The sequence below is a fragment of the Vulpes lagopus genome, chromosome 6, assembly GCF_018345385.1.
Source record: "Vulpes lagopus strain Blue_001 chromosome 6, ASM1834538v1, whole genome shotgun sequence".
NCBI lineage: Eukaryota > Metazoa > Chordata > Mammalia > Carnivora > Canidae > Vulpes > Vulpes lagopus.
In genome coordinates, this window is record NC_054829.1 from 49,347,919 (window position 1) to 49,360,801 (window position 12,883).

The 12,883-nt window shown below is 33.6% G+C and overlaps 1 protein-coding gene across 1 annotated transcript in view; it reads left to right on the forward strand.

Annotated features, from left to right (window-relative positions):
• MDGA2 (MAM domain containing glycosylphosphatidylinositol anchor 2) overlaps positions 1–12,883 on the forward strand; it is a 778,807-nt gene that overhangs the window by 332,635 nt on the left and 433,289 nt on the right. Inside the window, 1 exon segment of the mRNA XM_041760034.1 lies at positions 6,267–6,406. Within this exon segment, the coding sequence (XP_041615968.1) occupies positions 6,267–6,406 (140 nt within the window).

Genomic DNA, 12,883 nt, shown 5'->3' on the forward strand with positions numbered 1-12,883 from the left:
ATCCTCTTAATTTCTCATTCTACACCTCTCTGTTTTAGAGATTTCTAGTATTCTCTTGTCAACCACCCACTATTATTTAGAAACTCTAAATTTTTGTGTCCAGAACTGATTTTTCAGCTAATAATCAGCTTACCATCAGCATCTTCACCTCCTGTCTCAGCTCTTCCTACTTTCTTCTTCCCTATCTGTGTTTGTGATATCAGAATATGTAATATAATGAGCCTAAGGAGAAAGATATTAGGCAAAGGGTTATAAACAAGAAGAAGAATAATTATGGACTATGCCTATAGACACAATACTTAATTTAAAAGTTGAATTGGGAGATCTTTGTGAAAAAAGGTGAGAGGAGAGGACTTACCCAGTACCTTAAACTAGTAACTCAGGTAGGAAAGACAAAATAAGAAAGGAAAGCATCATGTTTTTATTTTTAGAATTAGTATTCAAATGTGCCATATTGGAGATTGTGAAATAAGCAGAAGAGTCCAATTATTGGCAATGTTCATTAGCTAAATGTAAGATATTGCAGAAAACTGAGAAGTGTTTTATGAAAGCAGGTAATCACTTAAATCAATAGAAGAATGGAAAGAAATTTGATTATTGTTATGTTCACTTTAAAAGCATAACTGAATACTTGCTGAGAGAATGGTGTTAGTAACAGTGTCAACTGTGTTATTTCTTGCTGTATGAAAGCAGTAAGGTGTGAGACATCCCTTGTGTCTCTCTGTCTCTGTGTCTCTGGGTTTCTGTCTCTTGACAGAAAGTGTGAAGGATGCTTGTGCAGAGTGGTTCACTGATGTCTTCTGACAGTGAGCATCCCTCTCTCTACACTGCCTATCCCAGGAGATCTGTGACCTATGTCAAAAATAAGCTGTCCTGACCTGGTGTTGAAGAGTGTCAAGATTATATTGGCAACTTGAATTCCCAGAGTGTTGTTGCATCAAGGATTTGAGGGATTTATCAAAGTACAAAGCTCTTACTTGGGGTTCTTAGATGAGAGGAAACTCCTAATACCAAACCTATTTACTGGCTATTAACAGTGTATCCTTCAGGAACAGTGCCTGCTACATGAAAAAGAGTATCTTTCAAAAAAGCTCACCCTGATTTGGACTCAGAATTCCTCATCTCAAAACTCACCCACTTGTGAATAATGTGGAGTCCGTAGTGATCAAGAGAGCATTTTCTTCTTTCTTTTTCTTTCTTTTTAAGTGGGGTCTGGGCTCAACATGGGGCTCAAACACATGACCCTGAGATCAAGAGTTGCATATTCTACCAACGAGTCAGCCAGGTGCTCAAGAGAACATTTTTCTCTTAAAAACATGGTCTTTTCGGCATCTAGGTAGTGCAGTCAGATAGGCATCTGACTCTTGGTTTCAGCTCAGGTCATGGTCTCAGTGCTCAGTGTGGAGTCTGCCTGTGATTCCCTCTCCTGCTGCTCTCCCCTGATCTCTCTCTCTCTCAAAAAATGAATAAGTCTTTTAAAAAAATCATCTTTCACCTAGTTAACTGAGGTATAAACTTCAGTGTCACCTTAACTCCTCTTCCTTCACCCCACTTCTGTTAACCTTCAATTTCTGTCTTACAAAACCTCTAAATTATGTCTCTGCCCTCATTTCCATTCCCAGAGCTATGCAGTGTCTCTGCTATGTCTGGAGACATAATGGCAACTTGAGAGAGTGGCGCCAGTGTCAAAATTCAGAGTAAGTTATAAACTACATGGACCACATTTTAATGTAGTTATTTCCTAAACACTGCAGGCAGTCTGTTACAGACGTGCCTTTGAACACACTGCTTCCTCTCTCTGGAATGCCCTTCCCCTTTGTTTCCAACCACATGTATCTTTCCAGTCCTATGTTACATGTCATTGACTCCGTGAAACAAGTTAGAACCCTCCAGGCAGATTTAGGCATCTTCTGTTTTGTCCTCTTACACTACTCTTCACTTCGTTCCGTTAAGTACATACCCCATTCAACTTCAATCAATCCTTCCTTCCTTCCTTCCTTCCTTCCTTCCTTCCTTCCTTCCTCCTTTTTTCCTTCCTTAGAAATTGTATAGCCCCAATAGGCTGTAAGCCGCTAAAAGGCACAGCTCAAAGCATTAATTTTTATAGCCCCACAACATAGCCTCAGGCCTTATCTATAGTTGTTCAGTAAATATATGCTTGAAAGTCTGTGTATGGGAATGAAAGCCTACAAGTGCTCCTGGTTGTTGCCATTGGAGAATAATTAATTTATTTGTCTTCTTTCTCCGACAGAATACAGAGAGAATTTGGTTTAACTTTCGAAAGTATACTCTAACAAGATAAAAGAATATCTCTCTTTTGCCCTTTTAGGCTGACCTTTTGAACCCAAAGCCAATTTACTCATATTAAGGGAGTTGATGTGATTAGTGTTAAGAAAGATTTTATGTAATGGGATTTGGTTTACTTCAAACAAATTTGGATGAATATGAGTCTCATGCAATATTTTAACATTTTAATTCATTGCTGACTCTATAGGGCAAAGGGGATCATAACCCTTAGTCCAATTGCAGGATGATGAATTGAGGCTTTTTTCAACAAAGCAGAGGATAAAAGATTACTTGCTTCAGTTATAGTACTGCAAATTGCATTTATATTTAGAGTAAGTAAATTCAGTATGCAATAGTTGATATGTTTCCTAAAATAGGATATTGGTGTCATTATAGTGATATTTACTAAAATATAAATTACAAATTAATTATTAAATTATATTATTAAATATAAACCTAGTCTGTGCTCTGAATCATGTGATATGAAGCAGATGCCTAAAGGGGTGCTCATCCTGGCAATGATGTGCTTAATATACAGTTAGAGCGTTAAGAAAAAGGAGAATCACTGGGCAGTACCTATCTCCGGAAGACAAGAAAATAGAATCATTGCTAAATAATCCAAGAAAGTGTCAGGAGCATTGATCTAAATATCAGTCTGGGAATTCTAGATGGGAGAATATTGTGAGTAAAGGCTCTCATGTCTTATGTATAGTAATTGCTCAATAAATATATGTTTGGAAGTCTGTATATGAGATCAAAGGCTTGAAATCTCATTGCTTTTTACTTTCCCACTGATGTTGGGCTGATGTTAACAGAAAAGTAGGTTTTGGGTTCTATAGTCAGTTTGAGGACCTTTACAGAGCACCTAGAGGCATTAGACCTCTGGGAAGTGTCATAGAGAGACATCAGGAATCCTTAGGCAGGAAGAGGACATGATGAAAATAGGAATTAGAAAATATTTTGGCAGTTGTGAGATTTTGTGAGTTTGTCTGGGACTGGAGGCAGGATGGTGAATTGAAACAATGTTACATTGGTTGTTTGCAGCAGTTATGATACTTATATTGCTCATCTACTTATGGTGCTCCAATGACATCATAAATAGTTTCTCAGTCTTTTTTTTTTTTTTTCTCCTAGTCTATTGTATGTCTAGTTTAGGAGTTATTTAGAATCCTAATCTAACTATGTCAGACATTGTTTTAATAGCAAGAAATAGTGCAAAAGAACAAAGGACCACTGGTTCTGCTCTCATTTAGGCCACAACTAACTACAGGCCTGTGAGCAGGTCACTTGATGTTCTCAATTTGGAAATAAGAGCGTTGACCTGGATGAGCTAAGACCTTTTCAGTTGAGCTTTCTGCACACCAAAGGAGTCTTTGGAAGTTTCCAAAATATTCACCTTATCATTGAGCAGCGAAAAGTACTCAGCACATACTTAAATGCATACTAGGAAAAATATATCTTCTACTCCTAAAATTTGGCAGAATATTCCATCCTCCCATAAGAGAGATGGTAGGTTCATAATGATTACAATATATAGGCGATTGCCTTTCCAAGAATGTGTTAAAATATAGAAGAAAATAGCTGAAAATTAACCCTTCTAAATGAACACAATGTGCTTCCTGTATAATTTAAATGGTTTAAATAAAGCTAATTATTTGCATAATGATACTTTGGAAAGATGTATCTTAAAAATAACAATACTATTCATTGATTTGAAATTAAAACAAAGATAACATGTAAATTAATCTGGAAAAAATGTCATGATACTCTATAATTAGAAGCATTAGTAAACATGTGCTATCACTTATGAAGCTAAATTTGGCATATTTCAAAGTAATGAATCTGTATTTTCTATTTATATTTTGCAGATGTTTTGATTGTCATCAGTTTGTTAACCTCTATAATATGTATACAGTTTGTATGATAGATGTTTAAAAATAAGTAGCTCTCTAGTATTACTTATCTAAATTGAAGTTTAAATTTGATTACTGTAGGCAATGATTTATAGGAAACATTGTGTGAAATATATCAGAATGCTCAGAAAAACATTGCAGATAAGGATTTCTAAAGTCATAAAACTAAACAAATTATTAGTGTCTAGACAGAGTCCAAAGACATGGTAAAAATTTATTTGATAAATAAGTTTTATAGACCAACCAAAACATTTGATTTGTTTGAGCATCATTTAATTTTTCAAACCAGTAAAATAATGCATAACATGAAGTTTAGTTACTTGAAAATATTAAAAGGAAAAGTATATTTTACCCCTTGGAGTATTTTCTTTAGTCAACAAATACTTACAAGATTTAGAAAATTATTCCTAGTATTCTGGTCTAAGCACTGGTATTGTTATCATTTTGGTGTTTGGCAAAAATGCAGATCCCTGGGTTTTTCTGTATATATAACATATTTCTGGCCATGCCACTGAAATCTGTATTTTAAGCAAGTTTCTGGGGAGCTTTATGTGCATACTGAATGTAAAAACTACTAAATCCTCCTCTTATTCTTCTTCTGGAAATTTTTCCATCATTTGATATGGAGCATTGGAGAAGGGGATCCTGAATTTGAAAGTTGAAGAACAGAACTCTGCTTGAATATCCAAGAAAATCTTGAAATACCCAGTTGTTTTATTATCTATAAATAGGATTTTCTGCACTTCAATTTCTGCTTGAAATTGAGAAAGATAATAAAATCTGTTCTTTTCAGTTGTTAAGTGCTATGAGTGTTCCATACATTTGGCTACATAAAACAAAGCATTAGATATTGGAAACTTTCTTTTGTATTACTTACAGGATGCAGATTTTTCCAGTTTTCCTATAGCCTGGACTTTATATTCATTTTATTTCCTCCATAGAATCACCAAGTTTATCCAAATTGTGCAACATTCATGATCCTTTTAATGTTAAATAAAAAATTCCAAGTGTGTTCTCATTAATTTTTAAGCAACCATGGCCTCTGCTGACAAAAATGATGTTTAGGTTAAGATTGCTATAGGAAATTCTAGAGATTATTGTCCTTTACTTGTAGATATAACCTTTCCACTAGCCTTTAATTAAAATAATCCTTTCTTCTCCACTCCCAAATGTATTTTTTACAAACAAAATTGCTGAATTCATAAATGGGATGATATCCACTTTGAAGCTAATAACTGACAGTCATCTCTTGGGTGACAGGAAGCATATCTTATTATCTAATTGTTCCTCCTGACCAAAAGAGTTTTCATATATTGGATTTCCAATGACATGTAAGTCACTGAATGCTTGTCAAGTTTTATTGGCCTTTGTGGTATTAAAAAAGGAGAAAATTATACTTAGGAATTTAGACAACTTCATGAGAACTAAATCTCTCCAATCACAATTTTTATACTTGGGCATTAATGATTTATTGCCTTCTTCAGTGGCTTAATTCAATGATCATCTTTTGCTCATAGCAACACAGGAGCCTATAAATATTGAAAACTAAGTTGGCTTCAATTCCTACTATAACCAAATCTTCTCATTTGTTAGCTCCCTGTTTGCATCATGAGACTTATTAAATGAATAGAAAACTGCCAATATCTTTCATTCAAATTCCTTTTTCCTTTCTAATAATCTTTTGAGTTTGCACTACCTAGATTTTGGACAGCATCCTTTACTGTATTAAATTTTGGGTTTCAGAAATAAAAGGACCTGTCACATTTTAGCAGTCAGATTTTATCATGTAGTCTTATAATGATGATGATTTCCTAAGTTACCAGTTTTCTCCCACCATCCTCTTCCCCTTTGCCATTTTCAGATTGCACTGGTGACTGTTAGATAAATTTGAAGCTTTCTGTACAGCAATATCTTTAATCCCGGGGGGTTGCTCAAAGTGTTAAGACTGATGGATCTGACTGTGGTAAAGTCTAATAAGAATTGCTCTTACAACCAGGGTGATTCAAGGAAGGACGATTGACTTATTTTTTTTAATGTATCTTGTCTCTCTTCTTTCTGACTCCACAGCTCCCCCAACGGTTCGTATTGTGCATTCAGGCTTGGCCTGTAACATTGAGGAGGAGCGCTACTCGGAAAGGGTCTATACAATACGGGAAGGGGAAACCCTAGAACTGACCTGTCTGGTCACAGGACATCCACGTCCACAGGTGAGTCCCGAACCGTGTCATTAAGGAAAACTCTTTTTGACCTTTCTTGAAATCAGAAATGTATATTTTAGAAGATTTAGCTAAATAATCGTGTGTGTGTGTGTGTGTGTGTGTGTGTATGTGTGTGTGTGTGAGAGAGAGAGAGAGAGAGAGAGAGAAATTCAAGTAATTGTGTGTGTGCAATGCAGGATCAGGGTGGTGATATCTGAACATTCATGCTTGACCTACTCACTTGGATAAGATGAAGAAAGAAATTTTTGTTTTGGTATTGTGAGAAATTTGGGAGACACTTCTAAGGAAGCTGTTAAAAGACAACTACAAAAATATCTCAGTAAGATAACAATTCATATGGCAATGAGTTTATTTTAGAATGTGGAGCATGATTTCATGATGACATAATTGCAGCCGAGGAAGCATTTGTTCTGAAGAATGTGGTGCATGAGGTCACATGTACTTTCCTTACTCCTAGGCATTATATTCACAGAAAACTTTGAAAAATAAATGTTTGCAGGTGTATGCATTCAGGCTTTCAGAGTCATCTGCTACAACTTTCATAAGCTACGTTAGTAGCAGGAACAGAAATTGAGACTTTCAAAGAGCACTAAAATGATAAATAATAAGCAAAGTAAAAGTTTGTAGGAATGAAAGAAAGGGTTAGGCAGAAGGTAATATAGTTAGTCTGTGTATTCATGATGTAAAAATTTAATTCCGATGTAGTACAGAATATTCAGGATATCTTAGTCATTAATTGGCAATTCTTATTGTTATATATTTAACCTGAGTAGTTCAAAATATACACAGATAATCAACACAACACTATGATGGAAAAGAGATCTCAATTTGTAGAGAAATTACATATTTTAAATATTAGTGTTGCAGGAAGAAAAAAAATCCAGCTAACACCACTACATAGAAGAAAATAAAGAGCAATATAGAGATTTTATGAACTCATTATTTTAATCTTGTGTTTTGCTCTTACCACCCTTAACTCTGATACTCAAAGATGTTTGACCTTACCATTTTGACAGAGCAACAAATAAAAACAAACATCTGGACTTCACAGAATGAAGCAATAGGTTGATAGATAAGACTATGACTACAACTAAAAGGGTAAAATATATCTGATAAAACTTTACACTGTTGGTAAAAATTAATATTAAATAATATTAAAAATTAAAATTCACAGTGTCTGAGATTGCAAATTATACCATTTGCTTTTAACTAAAAATTGCTTAAAGAATAAAATTATTTTAACAAAATTGAGTTCTATAAAATTTGACCTATTATGATTAGATTATATAGAAAAAAATGATTGTAAAGCTAAACATATAAGGACAGAAACAATAGTTATTAAAATTTGATATAGATGAGTTGATATGTAAAGCATTTTTATTTTAACATTTATACAGGAAACAATGGAGTCCAGTGAAAATGAATTTACTTAAATTAAAAAAAAGTGATAGCATTAACTCAAGAATATTATCTCAAAGAAAAAATTTAGTGTTGTTAAGATTTTATTATAATTTTTCAATTCATATACATAGAGCAAAACTTCCAAGATCAAAAAAGGATTGTCCAAACTAACCTAAATGAAGCCACAGACTGCCATATGAGAGGCAGTTTATGTCAAGAGAAAACCCATCAATGCTTCTGTTATTCCTGCACTCAATGTGCCAAATTCAGCATCTCCTAAACTACAAATTTTACTTTAAAATACCACTTCTTATCTATTTTAAAGGTTACCCCTGCTGTTTTGCTCTCCCTCATCTCCATCCTTATGTACCCTTAATATTAGGAATTTCTTATTTTCTCCATACATTTTCTCTGTGATGATTCATTATCTGGAATGTAATCTCTGATGTCTGGCCAACTCAAAATAATTCTAAAACAAAGGAATAGGGACGCCTGGGTGGCTCAGCGATTGAGTGTCCGCCTTCAGCTCAGGGCGTGATCCCGATCCCAGGATCAAGTCCCACATTGGGCTTCCTGCATGGAGCCTGCTTCTCCCTCTGTCTGTGTCTCTGCCTCTCTGTGTGTCTCTCATAAATAAATATAAATCAATCAATTAATTAACTAATTAAAATAAAACAAAAGAGTAGATTATTGCCCTATTTATTTTTTTCTAAGCAATTCCATTGCTGGAACCATTTCAGTGTGTTCTGATGCTAAGTAAAAATTTTTAAGTATTGTTATTTCTTCATTCCTAGAAGTAATTCAGGTATTTACAGGTGAATCAGTTTCAGTTTATATTGCCTGTTTGAAAAATTAACTGGGCCTCTTCTTTGACAACAAACTGTATAAAGAAATCTGACAGAACAGCTGGGCCTGGCATCCTGGCCAAACACTAAAGGGCATGCTAGTGGCAGCTGGTCCTGAGGATGGGTCTTCTTGGCTGATATCATGAAGCTGGAACGCCTTTCTTGCTGCCTTGTCTAACCTGAATTTGATCATAGTTGGGGATGCAGTGGGAGAGAGAAGCTCCTCACTGCACTCTTCAGGAGATTTCTCAGTTTGTTGCCTATTCCTGTGGCAACAATAATTAAAGGTCTCCACTTCTAGAAGGATTCAAAGGCAGCATTTTTTTTCTAGATTTAAAACATTTTTCTTCAGAAATATATCATCTGGCTATGTGTAATGGCCTGAAGATATTATTGTCTCCAAGGGAAATTAAATGAGAAGAAGTTACTATGCAGTGGTTCATAGTGTGGCACTGGAACCAGACTGCCTGGATATAAACCTGGAAGCACTGGGCCTACTAGTGTGACTCTGGGAAAGGTCCCCAACCTCTCTGCTCTCTCTGCCTCAGTTTTCTTATCTATATAAAAGGTAATCATCATGCCTAGATCATAGACTCCTTTTGAGGGTTAAATGTCTATTGTAAATATAAAGGGACATGTATTTTGTATATACGTACATATACATATGTACTTAGCATGTAATGAGCATTGTATCGACACATAATAAAACATATATTGGCATTTTATTATTTCTAAGTAATTTATACCTAGACTCTAAGGTTTAGAATAGAATGTGCAAGTATGAAAATTAGTAGATTGAAAAAATGGTTCTTAGCATTCCTGTAGTCTACTTTAAATTAGATGCATTTAAATAAATTTCAATATTTTTGTATTGAATTAAAATACTGATTTTTATTTTTTTTATTTTTTTATTTTTTTTAAATACTGATTTTTAATACTCTTTAGAGCTTTACATCTCTGTTAATTATCTTGTTTTAGCTTGCAAAGACTGCAACTATGTTCAGACTACTTCATTTAATGAGGGTTTTTATAAAGATAGATGGAGAGATAAGAAAGAAAGGAGGTAAAGATTTGTTATTATACCTACCAACCTAATAGTACCTCTCCATGCCCATAATTTCAGGATTCAGTTACCCATTCTCTTTCTCATCCTTTGTTTCTTTTCCCCCCTCCCTTTCTCCCTCTATTTTCTTTCCTTCTCTTTTTCCTCAATATTACCAATTCAACACCGAATGAATTGTGAATATAATTCTGTTGTAAATGATTTAAGCAATGAGATATTTAACCTGAATGTTCCCCATTACTCTCCCACCCACCTCCCAGAGATTAATATTAAATAGTTTGATGTAATGTCTTGTAGTCTTTGTTCAGTGCATTTCTATAAATGATTATATATGATTATATTTTATTTTAATTTTTTAAATTAGATAATGAAGAGTATTATTCTGTGACTAGAATATTTCACTTGCTATTTGTCCAAATCACCAAGTATGGATCCAGCCTACTGGTTCTCAACGTGTGATCCTTGGAGACAACTTGTTGGAAATAAAAGTCCTTATGCCCATCACATCAGGAACTCATGTGTTTGGGCCAGCAATCTGTTGTCACAAGCCCTTCAGGTGATTCTAATGTACACTAAAATTTGAGAGCCACTGACTTAGAAAGTAGCATTATCCTCACAAGGGCTAAATTGTACTCTGTACGTGTGCAATAGGTATATGTAATTGCTGCTTTTTTGTTCAAAATTGAATTACCTACTGATTTTTACTATTACAAATAATAATTCAGTGAACACTTCTGGAATATGAATGTGTTTATGCACATCTTTATTATACATATGACAGCATCATTATAGGATAGTTTTCTTCTTTAAAATGAAATTTAGCCAGGATCCCTAGGTGGCTCAGCCATTTAGTGCCTGCCTTAGGCCCAGGGCCTGATCCTGGAGTCCCAGGATCTAATCCATATCGGACTCCTTGCATGGAGCCTGCTTCTCCCTCTGCCTGTGTCTCTGCTTCTCTCCCTCTCTCTGTGTCTCTCATGAAGAAATAAATAAAAATTCTATACAAAAATAAAATAAAAAAATAAAATGAAATTTAGGGCATTCCGGGTGGCTCAGCGTTTTAGGCACCGCCTTCAGCCCAGGGTATGATCCTGGAGACCCCAAATTGAGTCCTAGGTCAGGCTCCCTGCATGGAGCCTGCTTCTCCCGGTTGGCTGCTTGACTTCTTGAGGAACTGTGGGGACTTTCTAGGTACTATAAAGATAAATTCAGTATCTGCAAAATACGTTCCAAATTTTATCTATGAGGATATATTGGTCTTTTAATATTGTTTATATTACTTTAACCAGAGATTTTTTTAAAAGATGAATCATTTTGATTTTTCAACTTTAGTTTCTAAATTTTGTACCTACTTTAGTAGATCTCTTTCATATCCATGTATCTTACATTTTATGCTTTTTTCCAATAACAGTTTATATAGTTGCTATATACTTGATAATTTAATCATTAGGAAACATATTGTCCATAATATGAATATTAGTCTAGTGTTCTCTCTCCTTCTTCTTCCCTCTGTTCTGATCCTGACAGGGTAGTCAGCATTCCATTTTACAGCTTTAAGGTGCTGTTTTTATTCACTTTTTTAAAAAATCGAGGTATAATTAACCTATGACATTATACTAGTATCAGGTATACGATGTAATGATTTGGTATTTGTAAACATTGAGAAATGACCACAGTTAAGTCTAGTTAACATTGGTCCCCAAATGTGGTTATAATTTTTTTTTCTTGTGATGAGAACTTTTAAAAACATTTTAACATTATATAATGTTTAATGTTAAATATTAAACCATTTTTAAAAGTTCTTAAAAACTCTATTTTTATCATTTACAAAATTGTGTTGTTCTTTCATTCTAGTTATTCCTTCTTATACCATACCATGCTATTTTAATTTCTATAACTTTATTTTATATTTTGCTATATAGGAAAACAAGTTATTCCTTTGTTGTTGTTTTCAGTATTTCCTTGCTTGGCCTCAAATGTTTTTCTCTTCTCCTTGATGTTGAAAATGAGCTTTTCATACCCCCTCCACCCAAATAAATGTTGAAATTTTAATTACATTTCATTTTTCTTGCTATGAAACCATGTGGTAGAAAGTATGGAAAATTTTACAAAGAACTTTTCAGTAGGACACTGACTATTTCAGACTTCTCAAAAAGGAAGATAGTTTTATTATAATCAGTATAATATGAAGGTCTTTGAATTTGTTTTAATAACAAACATGGGTATGCATAGTTGGGAGGCTTTCTTTCTCTTTTTAAAAACAAAACAAAACAAAGAAGAAAAAATGCATCAAACCAAAATAGCTCTACATTTATATGTCTTGTATGTTGGCTTTCTGGGTAAGATTTCATTTGAATATTATTTTTCATCACTAAAATATTTTTGAAAATGATTCTTTAAAAAGTAATTATGTATATCCAAAATGTTAACCTAAGAAGCATTAAAATTGTCTACTAGCTTGTTACAGTTCATCTTTAAGATTGTTAATTTTTTAGATTAAAAGTAATAAGGATAAGACCATTTCTCAATTTCAAAAAGGGGTAATATTCAGTCATTTGATTGTTTTATATATATATATATATATATATATATATATATATATATATATATTTCTTGACTATCAAGACTCTGCTGAGCTTTGATGTTTTTATCCTTGTTAATTTTGTATGCATATTTTAAAGTGATAAACTTACCATAATGACAATCTTAGCAAACCTTGGTAACAGGTTCTTTCATTCAAAACCATTACTACCATCTGTGTGGTATACTTTGCAAATATTTTGTACATGATGTTTCATGTTTCTGTATATTTTTTTCTAATTCAGTCTGTTAAATTTCTTACAATAATAGTAATGGATGCACATGAAAAATTGATGTATTAGATTTTTTATTTATGTCCTGTGAAATGGGCAGAATTGGAACTTGTTACCTAATCAGAAATCATCAAATATTACATTTATTCCTTCTCATGGTTTATGGAATTCAATAAAATTTACTTTTTTCATCTATAATAAATCTATCTAGACTGGATCTATCTGCTACATCATGTAAGAGACTCTCCAACTAAAACAACTAATATTTTTCAATTAATCTTCAGATAGGTTATAGGAAAGGCTTAAGGATTTATCGTATTCAAAAATAATCACAAATTCCATT